Here is a 16,201-nt window from a genome sequence, read left to right as displayed (position 1 = left end):
AGAATTTGAGAACAGATAGAAGGGGGAATATACATTAGATGTCTTCAAAGAACAGCATATGCCTGCTTTGGAGACTCCTTCTAAGTTCTAACCTGCCTTGGGAAAAGTGCACAAAAATACCTTTTCTAGATATGGATCTACTTGAGGTGAGAGGGAGTTGCAGCTCATATACAATGACATGTGTGGTCCTATAAGGACACCATCCTTGGAACAGCATCTGTATTTGTTACCTTCATAGATTATTTTCCCTGATTTCATGGGCATATCCCCTAAAAGAACAATCAAATGTCTTTCATTGTTTCTAGCAACCTGCTGCTCTGACTGTAAATAAGCGAAGCGGGGACTTTGAGAATAGATAGACGGGTAAAATATGTGTTACATGCCTTCAAAGAATTCTTGAAGGATAAGAGGAAGAATACTCTCTGACGGAGATGCCCAAATGCATGATCAAAGGAAGGGGGTCAGCACACAGATTTGGATGGAGGCAATCATGCATGCAGCACACATTTTAAATAGATCCCCAAATAGGGTCTTGAAAACTACTTCCCTTGAGGCTCGGTATATCAGAAAACCCAACGTAGACTACCTTAAGGTGTTTGGTTGCATAGCCTATGCACATAAGCCTGGTCAATTGAGAAGCAAGCTGGATGATAAGGCAATTAGATGCATTTTGGTTGGCTACAGCAGTGACAGCAAGGTTTAATGTCTCTACAATCCTCAAACAAGAAGGCTTTTTGTCAAGAAGGCTTTTTGTCAGTAGAGATAAGATTTTGCAGACATAATGTGCTCAAATAGGTATCTGCATTTGTTGTTGATGCTTGTTGTATGGTGTAGCTTACATGAATTCAGACAATCTACCTACTTTTATTTCCTTTACTATGGTCTTTTTGGGGTTGACAAAACTTCTAATTATTTATTAATACTTGAAGTTGCTTTTTTCCTTTACATCTCATGTACCACTGCCAAGTAAAACTGTTCCCATTGCTTGTATCTTGTGCAGAGCACTAACTCCAATGAAACATTTTTTTAATCCTTGCAACATGTAATTTTGAATAACAATCTTGTGACGTCTCATATTAGCACTTGGTTCTAATATCAGCACTTCCTTTGGAATCAAACCACCAAGTAAATAATCAATGCCCTTGGGATGTCTTCTTATCATGTCATCGACACTTGATTTTTGCCCTTTATCTCTTCCATTTTATGAGGGCTTACTTCCCACTTGCTTTCCTTGCATAAATAGTTGATTGTCTATTTCAAATTACTGGCCTCCTTGCCGCTTTTTGCATTCACCCCAATGCCCTTGATTCAATAAGGCTCCCTAAAACTCCACCTTAATGAATGATGTCTCTTCCAGAATGGTATGTCAAAACAATCTTCTCAAGATAATCATATGAAGGCTGTGCATTGTAGTGCCATGCTGTCTAAGAACTACAGGCCAATGGTTCCACTTTGGTCCAAGTACCCCTGCACTTAAAACAAGTGTACAGTTGGGAAGATGACTGAAAGTGTTGCTGGTGGAGATGCATTGCATTTGTGTAGAACTTTTCAATGAATTCATGCTTTCCACTGCTGTCCATATCCTGCACTTTCCTTTCTATAGCTGCAAGTCGAAGCTTGAGCTCTCGTATTTCCTGCTGCAAGTAATAAATCTGTTCCTGCGTGTCTGAAATGATCTTCCGCCTTTGATATGATGCTACAGACTGCTCCAAATCAGGAAAAAAGGCAGATCTTTGGATCTTGAACCAGAATAAATGTATGATACTTCCCCATACATGGTGCTCATAGCAATGGCTTGTGAGCCCGTAACAACTCCCCAACAAATTTGTAACCTTGTCATCTGCTGCTATTCTTGTAAAATGGTCTCCCCCCCCGCTGGTGCTCGCATACATGAAAAGGCGTTTGTGGACTACCTTTGCCCAATTTATGACACACAAGCAAACAATAATATCAAAAGCAGACCTGCAAAAAGCTTACTCATTACTTATGAGTGTCCTTTTCCTACCCTTCCATCTGTGCAACATCATTCCTATACTTAGCTTGATTCCCCTCATCCAAAGCTGAGGCCATGGCTATTAGGTTGAGGAAGAAAATTTGCAAACAGATCCTCAATTTTTGTCAACTGCGAAGGGAAATCTTACCAAAAAATGCTGAGACTGCAACAAAGCCATAGCATTTTCATGTTGTTGATCTTTCTGATGCAAGTCCACTGGAAACTCAATACTTCCACCTGGAAACCATGACCAGTGTCAAAGCTCGGCAATTACAACCATTTCAAAACATTCAAAGAGATTCCCACTGGAAATGCATGAATAAAAACCAGCCACACCAACCGTTCCGCACCTTTTAATTGTACTGCTAGCAAGAAGTATGCATTCTTAAACAAGAAATGAAAACACATTTAGGGGTGAAACACAACAGATGGGCAGTGGCCATGAGAAGGAGGGAGTCTGGGGGAAAGGAAAGGAAGGGAAGGAGAGGAGGGAGGGGGGAGAGAGATCAGAAGAGTAATTTAAACTTGCTTTCGAATCATGTAACAGAGTTAAATTAAACAATAAGCCTGCCAGTAGGATGAAATAGTTTGTGCTACTATATGTGATGACTGCATCTTGTCTTCAGGCTCTAGCTACATACAATTTCCTTATATCCAGTATCAACAGCATTGACAACAGTGGCTTAGAATAGCATGTCCTTGGACCCTGACTAAACAGTTTAAAACAATAAAGAATACAATTCAAAAATAAAATATCGCAGATTCCCGCATTTCAGTATGTGCAATGAATACCTTTAAATCCAGGCAGAGCAGGGAAGTCTTCACTTTGTATGCTGAATTCTTGGCTTTGATGAACAATTTGATTGACACCTTGATTTCTTAAAGCCACTGCAATCCAGAAGAGCACATGTTTTCTTCAACTCAAAAATCCCAAATAATTCACTGCACAATCTCAGGAATCTAAGATCACTTGCTACCAAATCTTAAGTTTGCATGGTCATAATCAAATACAGTGAACGGCAATAAAACAAAGCAGACAATAGCATCTGATGACAAGGACACCACTATTGTCAAATGGATGCACACCAACACAGATCTGTCCAAGAGATCCTTGAGTTCCTCCAACGGACTTGGAATAGTTGACAACCATGAGAAGTTATTTAAAAAGCAGCACCATCAATTGGTCTTGCTTGCTTAGCTTTTCTTAAAAAGCCTAGATATTGGTTTGCTTTCAATAAAGGCATTGAGGGCGCAAGCCCTCACTTTGTAAGAAAAAATAGCTCCTAGTATGCCATCACAAGTTCCACCACAAAGAAACTCTTTGTCCCAAAGCCCACCCAAGACAACTAATAAAAGCCTAATGCCATTTAGTGCACATTTTCCTTATCCATACGTCAATGCATTCATTCAAGCCCCTCTACCCAAGAAATTTGAACAACAAGGTCCCCTAGCAACGCTTCTCGCCAACCCTATTTATTTGACTCATGAGAAGGCCATTTTGCAAGCAGATCTACTAGATGCAGATGGCTAGGTAGTAGGTAGTGATAAGGGGGATATTGGACACTGCTCTTGACCAAGGGCAAGACCCTCTAGTTAAAAGCGTAGTGAGACCACACAAGAAATTTGCTTTAATCCCTAAGATCTCCCTCACCATAGAGTCCTATATGGACAAAGATGACAGTCACAATGCATGCTCACAGAGATTGCAAAAGATTATTCAACAATATGATAATCATTGCAATACATCCATGACATACATACATACATTCGTCTACATGCACTCTCTATACTGAGACCAACAGCCATGCTAGGGGGGGCATCCCCCCCCGGCAATCAATTGGTGGAGATTTGAGAGGCTACATGTGATTATGGGGTCCAGGATGATTCGGAGTAAGCCTTAAGTCCCTCATCAAATCGTATAGGCAGAATAGGCATGATACCACTCCAGATTGATGCCATCTTTCAGACAATGACATTTGGGCTTTGCCTAGCTAGAGACTTGGAGGTTGGCACTAGAGTCATCCAAATGACTGGCCGAGAAAGGGGTTAGCACAACCTAGTACGCACGTATATCCAGCTAGTTTGCCAATCCGGGTATTTTGATGACCAACTCCCCCCCCCCCCCCCTCTTTCCAAGTACAGCTTAGATGCCCCATCCCCCCTGGCCCCATCTTTGACGAGATGAGATCAACCATGTCATACGGTTCTATTTACTCCAACTGCAAAACTTTTTTTGGTTTTGTTGGGGAGGGGAGGGACTAGAAGTTCCCACCAAGATCCGGTTCTACCATGACCATTTTTGAGAGTATCAGAGGATGGAATGATTATCTGACCCCAAATATATGGAGGACTGACGAGTCTCACATGCAATGAGGATTGCCATTGGAAAAATGCGGGTCTCCTCAACTAGCTGAGAATCGAGGCAAGGAAAGCCACAAGCACACCTAGGAAGTAACTGATCTATAGTTTATGCACATTGGTGAAGGTGGAGACAGAGGAGCATTTCCAATGTACCTGCTCAGTATGATATGAGATTAGGGGACGATACCACTAGCTCTTTCAAGAGGGGCACAGTTTTGGGCTACTCTCTCAGCTAATCTACTTTTAACACCATGTCTGTCACCCAGCTGTAAATACTCCAAAGTCAAAGTTCTAGTTGACCAGTTATTTGACCATAATTAATGAGTCTTTATTTATTTGAAGAATTTCTGACGAAAACCCTTGACGCAAGTGTAGGATCCCGTAGGATAGAATAGATGCATCTTGCAAGAGGTGTGAGAGCACAATGAAAGCAATATGGTAGATCTCTATTATGAATGTGAGAGAGAAGACTCTCTTTTATAGAAAGGGGGAGAAGATAATACCTTCCCTACATAGTGGCAATCAGCCCCTACATCACTGGGAATCAATCCCTACATCAGTGGGATTGCCTTTGTCTTACATCATCACTTAGGTCACACACTAGACACATCATAGCACTTGATGTGCCTTTACAACACACACAAACACACATGTGACTCCCCTAGATGCACACATGCACCATAGAGCAAGCCCTTGATCATACTTACCCCAACAAACCCCCCTCAAGGGCAATTGCCTCTTACAGTGTCAAGGATTAATCTAGTCTCATAGTTTCTCATGCCATCTCATGGTGGTCAAGGGTTAATCTATGGCTAGGATCTCATGCTAGCAAGGGTTCCCAAGGGTGTGAGTTTTATAGAAATGGGATAGTCAAAACACATATCACATGGTCTACATCATATGGTGACCAGAGGTGATTTACATAACATATTTTTTGGAGTACTACTCCAGGCAGAGAACCTCAAAATTTTGACCAAGTGATGATAAACAAAAAAGACAAAGTGCCTAAAAAGCATAGTCTTCATCATGTGGAGACTCATCAAATGAAAGTAGATTGGCAGTTTCTGACTTTGTAGCTTCTTCCTTTTTGGCTCTATAATACTTTTCATGGTGATTGTTTTTGCCACAATGTTTGCATGGATTGATCTTGAAGCAATCTTTTGAGAGGTGATTAGTCTTCCCACAATGTTTGCAAGCGCCACGTCATCTTGTGCGCCAAATTTCCTGCAGGACTATGGTCGCTGAACGCTGTGACACCGCCTGGTTGTGCACGCCAAGGTAAACGTCGCCAAGCTGTACGCAATCGTCAACATGAGCTCACAGGGCTTCATGTCAACAAAGTCTTATGTCAACACCTAACAGGCAGCGGTCCGTTCAGCGTCACCGAGCCCAAGCATCTGCGCAACAGTGACGCACACGGGTTGCATAGTTTCGTCAAGATTCTCTTGGGAATCGAGTTGCGTGGATGGTTATAGGCATATGATTATTTGTAAGGCCATCTCTTAATTAGCCCCCACACAAAATGGAATCCCCACCGAGAGCCAACGCTGCTGTTAATTCGATTGATTTACCAACTTGCTGTTGGAGTAAGTATGATCAAGGGCTTGCTCTATGGTGCATGTGTGCATCTAGGGGAGTCACATGTGTGTTTGTGTGTGTTGTAAAGGCACATCAAGTGCTATGATGTGTCTAGTGTGTGACCTAAGTGATGATGTAAGACAAAGGCAATCCCACTGATGTAGGGATTGATTCCCAGTGATGTAGGGGCTGATTGCCACTATGTAGGGAAGGTATTACCTTCTCCCCCTTTCTATAAAAGAGAGTCTTCTCTCTTACAATCATAATAGAGATCTACCATATTGCTTTCATTGTGCTCTCACACCTCTTGCGCAAGATGCATCTATTCTATCCTACGGGATCCTACAAATGGTATCAGAGCTTTAGGTTCTAGATCTAGCCTAGCCTAGCATTAGATGCTATCTCTAGCATAAACTACAAGTTTCTTCATCTTCTCCATTTTCCTCCTCCTTCCCAAAATCTTTGAGAGCTCTGTTCTCTGCCTACAAACGACCATTGCCCAAACCCTCTGAGCTGCAAACTCCTCTTGTCTGGGCGAACTTCCAGCTGCAAGCTTTTAATGAAATTTCGATTGTACGTGAAACGCCAACACTCACACTCTTTGACAAAATTTCGCGCAATTCTGTGCTTATCCTTCTGTCAATTCCTCTGAGCCCGAGCTGCATGACACTGAAGGGAACCTGCTGTTGAACTCTGAGCTCATTTGGACAAGGAATGGAGGCACAACAGACGAAAAACCAGTCGGTCTTCTCAAGCTTCGCTATGGCGACCTAACGCAACATTGCGCCTCTCCTTGCTGGTAGCCCTTCTCTGATATAAGGCCCTTCTTCCTGCATAAAAATCCCCTTGAATAGAGCTATGAGCTGTGAGAATTGCACCCTCCAAGTTCAGGTCTCTGTTTTGGACAGTTTTGACAATGTTGTGAGTTTGATGCTACATTAGATGCTACTTTAGCATTTCTGATGTTTTAAAGTATTGAATAGCTTCAGTACAACTATGGCTACAGCTTTGCTTTAAGTTGCTACACCTGGATTTGCTTGGAATGCTTTCATTTAGCCACCTCTATGAAGCATGCAAGTGAAAGCATCATTTCCATTACGTTTTGTAGTATGGAATTTGGTTACAAGTCTTTGCTACTCTAAATGCTTGTATTTTGAAGCTCTTCAACTCTTTCTAGCCTTGTAAGAGAGTAGACACTGCCCATTTTGGGTTAGACCCTCTCATGGCTACCATCTTGAATATGGATAAGTTCAATGGTAAAGGCTTTCACACATGGCAGATGAAGATTAAGTTTGCATTGATGAGGGAAAACCTCTGGGGGTTTGTCAAACCTGCTTCAACTACTTCTTCAACAGCCTCTACTGCTGGAGAATCCTCAGCTCCGACACATCCGGCAAGAGATCCTACTAGAGAGGAGAAAGCCTATGGCATCATTGCCCTTGGTGGCTTAGGAGATGACTATATTCATCACATTTCTGATTTAGAGTCTCCTTCTGAAGCTTGGCAGAAGCTTGACATTATTTTTGGTGCTAGCTCTCACATCTCAAAATTGTCACTTAAGATTGCTTTCTTTGAATTGAAGATGGCTAGTGGCACTCCTTTGGCTGCCCATGTCAATTATATGCGGAGTCTCATGACAGAACTTGCTTCTATCAACTCTCCAATCACTACAGATGATGCAATGGCAATATTGCTCAACAGTATGCCTGAAGATTATAATCATGTTGTTACCACTCTGAAAAATCTTCCTAATCCTACTCTTGAAGGTCTTATTACTGCTCTTCAAGAAGAAGAAAGCACATGGAACTCCAAAGAGGCAATGACACAGCCTACCAGAGAGGCAATGACACAGCCTATGCCATAAAAATTCAAAGGGGCAAGTCATGAATGCTGACGTGGCAATCACCAACTAGGTGCTGACATGGCAGTCAGAGTAGTCTATTGATGTGGCATGCAACCAAGTTGACAAGTGGCAAATGGGCAGCAGGTAAATGACGTGGCAAACATGCAACAAACTTGTGGTTAGTTTAATCTAACCTTGGTTAGTGACCTGGTTTAGAGGTCCAATTAGTCTGGCCCAACCAGACCTGTCTGATTAGTGTAAACAGACTGTAACCAGCTCAGTTACTCTGGTTAGAGGCTCATCCACAGACTAACCAGTCTGTTCATCTAACCAGACCAAAGCCAGTTGGTCTGGTTAGCGTAATTAGACAGATACCCATCCAGTTACTGTGAAAAAAAAAAGCTGCAAAGACAGTTTTGGCCACCAGTTTCTACCTCCGTATCAACTATTTTCCTATCAGAAATCGCCAGAAAAACACAGAAAATCAAAGATTTTCACAAATAAAAAGATGCATGCCTTCTTGCTCAGAAAAGGGGAAACAGATGCATTTTGAGTGCTTTTTGCAGTAACCAGAAAAGGGGCAACACAGCAGTGGTTGCTCAGGCAACCTTGTGGTTTATGCCTTGAGGTGATAGCTTGTTACTGGGGCACAAGTTTTGAATGCAATACACCTTGTGTTGAGGTCTTTATTTCTAGAAATCAAAGGCTTAGGCATCAGTTGCATACACTGTGCGTGAGAGCTTGCAAAATCTCAGATAAGTTGCAATGATGGCTTCAGAACAAGATGCCATGCCCTCCCATGAGGAGAGTGCCAGGAATGATCAAGCTATACAAGAGCAGAGTCAAAAGGCTAACGCAATTTACAGACATTTATTGGCACAGCTCTTGTAAGCCAAAAGGGATCCATTGTTTTGCAGGCTCATAAATCCTCTTGCAAAGGAAGAGCAGCAAAGAGTTTCTTTTGGGGCAACCCAAAAGGTGACAGCCAAAAAGAGAACCCTAGACGCAGTTTTGGTTCTTCATGTAGATGATGTTTCCAGGAAGAGCAAGAAACTTTGAAAAGAGGACAACAAAAAGAGGAAAGCAAGTAGTCAAGAAGGGAGTACGCCTTCCAAGACGAAAAGGCTAAGCATCATCATAGTTTGTCAAGTTCCTCTTCTTCTTCTAGCTCTACCTCTTCATCCTCATCATCATCTTCTTCTTCTTTTGGATCATCAAAGCCAAAGCATAAGAAGAAGAAGAGGAAGTCAGGCAAGAGAGCAAAGACCAAGGAGTTCAAAGAAGGTGGGAAATCTATCAGGTTTGCAACCTTTAATGGCCAGTATGGCTAGACAGAAAAAGCCATACAGTTCATTAGATAGTTTGATGCAGCTTTTGGCGCGGAGAGATTTTCAGAGGCTTCGAGCTGCGCATGGTTAGTTTACACATGACAGCAACGGCTAGTGCGTGGTGGAGCATACAGACTACAGCTGGCATTGCTCCAAGAACGTGGAAGGGCTTCAAGAAAGCCTTTTAAAAACAGTTTACGCCCAAGCAGTTCAAAGACCGTGTCCTAGTCGCCTGGGATAGCTTGCATGTGGATGCAGGAGATACAGTAGAGCCTACAACCAGAAATTTTGGGAAGCATTTTTGCAAATCACTCCCTTCAAGAAAGTCTCAAAGAAGACCCAAGTAAGAAAGTACAGGTCTGGTCTCATGCCAAAAATTCAGACTGTGGTTAATACCCAGCAGCAACATAGGGGCATACAGGATATCAAGCACAAAGCCACTGTGGCGAGCTTAATGTATATGCAGGATCCCACCACAGTGCCTTCTCTTTATGCCGGGACAGCAGACAAGAAAAAGCCAGCCACACCTCAATCAGAGAAAAAGGGAATTTCAGCCTAGAAACCGAGGGGAAACCAAGCACCAAAATCCTTCAAGGGCAAAAGAGTGGTTATCACCAAGTGAAGATATAGCCGCAAGATGTGCCTAAGACAACGTTTCGCACTACTTCTGGGCTGTATGAGTATCTGGTGATGCCTTTTGGATTGACAAATGTCCCAGCTACTTTCAATAGAATGATGGATCATATCTTCCGACCTTATAGACAGTTCACAGGAACCTTCTTCGATGACATTATTGTTTTCTCTAAGTCCGAAGAAGAGCATAAGGAACATCTTGCTACTGTTTTCCAAAAGCCGTGAAATCACCAGCTCTATGCGAACAGCAAGAAGTGTGAATTATTTCTGGAAGAGATCCACTATTTAGGGTATACAATATCTAAAGATGGGATACGGATGGATCCGACAAAGATCCAAGCAATCCAGGAATGGCTAGAGCTAAAGACTATGCATGAAGTCCGTAGTTTCCTAGGCCTGTGTTCTTACTACAGAAGATTAATCAAGCATTTTGCGGATACAGCCGCTCCACTTCACGACCTTACCAAGCTTTCAGATGGGGAATTCCACAGAAAAAAGCATTCACCACACTCGAAGAGAAGCTAACCATAGAGCCAATTTTGATAGTTCTAGATCAGTATCAGCCATTAGATGTGGATTGTGATGCCTGTGGGGAGTGTGTTGGGGCTGCATTGCATCAGAATGGTCATGTAGTGGCCTACAAGAGCCAGAGACTCCAGGATGCAGAGAGATATTTGGGAATCCATGAGAAAGAGTTGCTGGCTGTAATTCATGCCATCCATACATGGAAGCACTATCTTCAATGAGGACAAATGCCATTGGGGGGTAAAAATATTTCATGACTCTCATTGATGACTTCACAAGATATTGCTAGGTATATCCTTTAAAATCCAAATCTGAAGTGTTCTTATGCTTTCAAAAGTGGCTGAATATGAAAAATCAGGATGCAAGCTTGTCACCGTCAACACAGATAGTGGGGGAGAGTATGTGTCAAAGGAGTTTGATGCATTTTTGTCTTCACGGGGCATTGTTCACTCATGCACTACTCCTCAGCATAATCCTGTTCCTGAAAGGAAAAACAGATCTACTATGGAGATGACCAGATGCATGCTTAAGGCCAAGTCTTTGCCCAATCAATTTTGGCTTGATGCAGTGATGTGTGCCAACTATGTGCTGAATAGATCACCTACAAGGGCATTGAAGATTGTTACACCTTATGAAGCATGGAAAGGCAGGAAGCCTTCACTTTCACATATGAGAGTTTTTGGGTCTCTTGCATATGTTCATGTACCACCTCAACTCAGACATAAGCTTGATGACAAGGCAATCAAGTGCATATTTATTAGTTACAGTTAGGAAATTGATGCAGAGTTTACAGTTAAGACATATAAACAAAGTCTGAGATATTTCTTGACTCAGACAAAGCTCTCCGAGAAGCACATGAAATGAGCAAACATGCTATCAATGTATCGTTTTCAGATTGTCCATACTCCGTGAGCTCAGACAGAGTGGCAGATGCCTTGTCTCGAAGACCCCAGGTGAACATTGTAACTATTGCTTATAATAGGGATTTGGAAGACATGACGAAGCAATATGCTAATGATGCAGATTTTGGTGAGAGTTTACCGCAAGTGCAAGAGGGGCAGTCCACCAATCACTATTCCCTGAAAGATGGGTACTTAATGAAAGATGGCTGCCTATGCATCACCCAAGAGATGAGGAAAAAGATTTTGGACGAATGCCATGCAGCGCCCTATGCTGGGCATAGAGGAATTACAGCAACAACCCAAGCATTAGAGAGGTATTTATGTTGGCCAACGATGCGGAAAGATATACATCAGTTTGTTACAGAATGCCTTAACTGTCAGAAGGTCCAATATGACAGACGGAAGGCACCTGGCCTACTTATGCCTCTTCCCGTGCCCCAAGCACCATGGGAAAGTATATATACCTAGATGAATCCAGGAACATTCCCAAACTCGTTCTCTAAAAACACAACATAGTGCAGTTTCAATCTCACGATAGTCACTCATAAGATTTAAAACCATAAACTCCATCACGCATAGCAGGGACTAGCTACTATGACATCCCCACTAACGTCATCAGCACCCAACAGTGGGTGTAGACCATAGTATAAAAATATGCTGGTTGGAATATGGAAAAAGAACTAGAGCTAGAAACTGGAAATGAAATGACAAGACTGAAAGACAAGAAATACCTTGAGAAGAGTGTAGACAAGACACAAGCTAGACTGATAGATTACAATGATGTGACCCATTGAATATATGGGCCAAAGTACAAGACATAAAGCAAGAGTGCTTATGGGATAATTGTAGAAGTGCCACATGGCACACACTCAAGACATAAAGACTAGACTTAGACTTAGACTTAGACTTAGACAAATGTAGACTAGGAAATAGTACACTTAGTGTGCACTTATCTCCAACACCCTCCTTAAGTGGACACTAGGAGTAAGACAGAAAGACAAGACTAGAAGACAGACATAGAGACTGATAGGCTAAGAGACAAGATAGAAAACATGACAGACAAAAGATCCTGAGACACCCCTCCTCAAGTGATATCCTCATATGGGTCCACAAGGGTAGGGACAAGATGGATCTAAAACACAGTCAGATTGATAGACAAATAGACAGACAGACAAGACTAGATAGACAGAAGACTGACTGTAGACAAACAGAAAGACCAAGACACTAGAACCCCTTGACCTACATCATCGGTGGTCAAGGTGGTAGACAAGACATAGAAGTAATCAGAAAGCCCATTTCTCATCATGTGAGGAAGGAACAGCAGGATCAGCTGATGGAAATGTTGCAGCAACATGGGCTGAGGTAGATGCAGGAGCTGATGTAGAGGTTTTGGAGTAGCAGTCCCTCTCCCGGTGATTATCACGGCCACAAATGGTGCATGGATGAGCCTTGAAACAGTCCTTCTCCACATGATTAGTTTTGCCACAATGGGTGCAAGGCTTTCTTACCTTAGAACTTCCTTTCTTTGCTAAAAATGCAGTGTCAGTTACCTTTCGTTGTTGAGTTCTTTCTTCCTCTTGGAGAGCATTGATGATACCCTCAAGAGAAGGATTATTATGATACTTGAAGGTAGTGACAAGAGTAGCATAGGAGTCAGGTAAGCTTTTGAGAAGCACAGCAATAGCAATATCTTCGGAGATGGTTGACTGACGCAAGCTGAACCATAAGACTGCGAAGATAATTGACATGAGAGGCTATAGTAGCTCCTTCCTGCATATGTAGATCAAAGAATGAGATCATAAGTGCAATCTTAGAGTTTTTAGATCGGGCTCCAAAAAGGGTATCCAAAGTGATCCATGCTTGAGGAGCAGACTGTATGTCGGAGATGTGATGAATGTAATCATCTCCAAGGCCGAGCAATATGATAGCATAGGCTTTGTCGTTCTTGGCAGTAACAACTTGCTCAGATGGACCTTCGGGAGCAACACGGTGAACAATGTCCCAAAGACCTTCTTTCATAAGATGGCACTTGATTTTGATTTGCCAAGTATGAAAGTTGGACCCATTGAATTTGTCGATAGATATGAGAGACTGAGAGGAAGATGCAGCCGGTTCTCTCACCACTTTGTCAGGGCCATAGCATATGACAGCCCATCGAAGCAGGAGGAACCAGCAAAAAAAGGAGAGACTGTTCAGCAAACTGAAAGAGGCAAAAGCTCAGTACCTTAATCCCGGGCAGAAGTAGAAGTGTAAAAAGAGCGCAGTCGAGGAGGTCGAACAGATGGAGCTGGAGAAGTCGGCCTGTGCAGGTACAGATTCCGTAGTCATACGGACTGTACGGACTGCAGAGTACGGAGTACGGACGGCGGAGTACGGGCGGCGAAGTACGGACGTCGTACGAAATATGGGCGGCGTACGGACAGCGGACGACGTACGGATAGCAGGTACGGGTGCAGGACTGTGCAGATCTGGCGTGACAGCAGGTGAGTGACAGCAGGACTGCGCAGATCTGGCGCTCATATATGTGGCTGAACTGCGCAGATCTGGAGCAGATCTGAAGCGGGATACACACAGATCTGGCGTACACACAGATCTGGAATACACACAGATCTGGCACGCAGATCTGGAGTGCAATGACGGGGCAAAAAGAGGGGGAAATATGAAGAGGGAGTGCAGATCTACAGCGGGGGAGAGATCTGAGAAGAGGAAGACTGAGGGGAGAGAAGAGGGATCAACCTAGCTCTGATACCATGTTGGAATATGGAAAAAGAACTAGAGCTAGAAACTGGAAATGAAATGACAAGACTGAAAGACAAGAAATACCTTGAGAAGAGTGTAGACAAGACACAAGCTAGACTGATAGATTACAATGATGTGACCCATTGAATATATGGGCCAAAGTACAAGACATAAAGCAAGAGTGCTTATGGGATAATTGTAGTCAATAGCAAGGCAAGCACAGTTGCAAAATTTCTCTTTGATCAAATTTGTTCATGCTTTGGTTGTCCTTTGTACTCAGTTTTCATATATGAATAAAGACCTTCGAGGGGGGTCCAACCCGACGATTGTCTTGGGCCCTAGTGTGTGTGTGTGTGTGTGTGTGTGTGTGTGTGAGAGAGAGAGAGAGAGAATGTGATCTTCTCAATAAGAAGGCATAATCAACTGACGCTGATTTCATAGAAGACTTCTGTGGAGAGATGGGCTGTCTTGAGTTGCAAGGTATGCGTTGGCCTCTACCTAATGGAGATGCAGTAACACAAAAAGACCCTATTGAGGCAAATCAGATAGTAGGAGATGACAGCGTCACAAAAGATGGAGACAGATCAAGCACAATGACATGTCACGGATTTCTATGCATACGAGTTAGCTTCGCGACATAGTAGAGGAGATAGCAGATATTAGGACAGAGAGGATCAATGGGAAGAGATGACGCGAAGCTACGAAGCCAGAGACACAGAGACCACATATGATTCAGAGATTGACCAAAGCACACACGATGGAGATCCGGCCTATCTCAGTCTCCTCACAGGGGATCATCACAGCCAACGTGTCATTCTTCATATGGGTCACCGAATAAAGACTTCGCACGGGCCCCCCCCCTTACCATAGCAAGAGACGACTCAACAGATACAGATATGAGGCATCTTCGCATCTCAGAGAGAGCCACCATGGCACCTAGTTTTGAGTTTTGAGCCGTTGAGCTACTTAGCATAGCACTCAACAAGCACCCTAGCGTTTGCGGCAATAAGGACTGAGGTGGAAATGACTCATTCGTAGTGGGGATCATCCTGAAACAGATGGTCAAACAAAAATAGTCAACCAGACTTTAGAGGATATGCTTAGAGCATGTGTTTCATTGACGCAACATACAAGGGACACGTGGTTGCCACTATTGGAATTTGCCTACAATGAGAGAAAACATTCCTCTACAGGAATGAGTCCATTTGAGCTAAGCTATGGTTATAGACTAGCAAATCCAACTACGGTTGAAATACCTCAAAAAGTGCCTAGTGCCTCAAACTATGTGGTTCAGATTCGAGAGATGTTGGCACTGCGAGAGCTAACATCTGCCAAGCTATGGATAGAGCTAAAGCGTATGCGGATGAAAATAGATCTTGTAGAGAATTTAAGGAAGGAGAAAAATATATTCTCTAAATTCCTTCACAATCTAAGTCTCCGATTACAGGAGAGTGTGCTAAGTTATCGTCCTGATATTGTGGGCCATGGGAATTATCACAAGGTTATAAGGTGCACCCTGTGTTTCATGTTTCTCGTTTAAAGAAGTGCAAAAACCCAAGTGACTCACTAATCAAGGGTGTTGTCTTGTTTCAAGAGATAGAGGATAATGCAAGGCGCAAAACAACAAGAATCGTGGACCGAGGAACAATGCAAGTACGCAATCAAAAGATACCCACGGCGTTGGTTGCATGGCATGGTTTAGCTTTATCCGAGGCTAGCTAGATGCAGAGAGCATTCCTAGATTTTATCATCGAGGACGCTGATGCTTGAAGAGAAGGAAGGGTATGCTCAAGCCGAGGTAACATGACCTTGAAAGAGCCAGTGGACATTTTCCTTTATAGGACCGACTTTTGTATTATAATTTATTGTGCTTCAAGTAAACGGTTAAAGGAAAAAAAGTCAAAGTTCTCATGGAATTAATGTTTATCCCAAGAGAGGGGTCAAAAGGATGCATGCAGGCTTCCACATTGTTACACGCAACATCCAAATTCGTCTAGGGAGATGAGGGCTTTGCAAAAGCTTGCAGGAGTGCAATTTCGCTCTGATGTGCTTTCTTTTACAGAGATTGGCTGGGTGGATTATCATCGTGCCATCACCCGTGATTCTTACAATATATTTCAGATTTTCAGATTTCAGTAGTTGGCTGCATCCATAAATAAGAATTCAAGCCCCTCAGGATGCTGGACTTTGAACAAGGTCATAGCATTGGAAGATGAAATATCGGAGTCATATATGCTTATAGTTTTGGAATCATGGGAACATGACAGGAATGAATCTCAGAAATTAAGGGATTTTTTGA

The 16,201-nt window shown here is 42.9% G+C and overlaps 1 protein-coding gene across 2 annotated transcripts in view; it reads right to left on the bottom strand.

Moving 5' to 3' along the window:
* Window positions 1-16,201, bottom strand: part of LOC147896512 (putative NOT transcription complex subunit VIP2) — a 64,488-nt gene that overhangs the window by 16,886 nt on the left and 31,401 nt on the right. For both annotated transcript variants that reach the window (XM_087381794.1, XM_087381795.1), the window contains exons 5-6: window positions 2,786-2,881; window positions 2,142-2,230 (exon numbers count right to left, since the gene is read on the bottom strand). In XM_087381794.1, the coding sequence (XP_087237920.1) occupies window positions 2,142-2,230; window positions 2,786-2,881 (185 nt within the window). The remainder of the gene's footprint in view (window positions 1-2,141; window positions 2,231-2,785; window positions 2,882-16,201) is intronic.

The sequence above is a fragment of the Dipteris shenzhenensis genome, chromosome 11 (assembly GCF_047967505.1).
Source record: "Dipteris shenzhenensis isolate YYH24624 ecotype China chromosome 11, Dip_SZ_1.0, whole genome shotgun sequence".
NCBI lineage: Eukaryota > Viridiplantae > Streptophyta > Polypodiopsida > Gleicheniales > Dipteridaceae > Dipteris > Dipteris shenzhenensis.
This window is presented reverse-complemented; position numbering and strand designations above follow the sequence as displayed.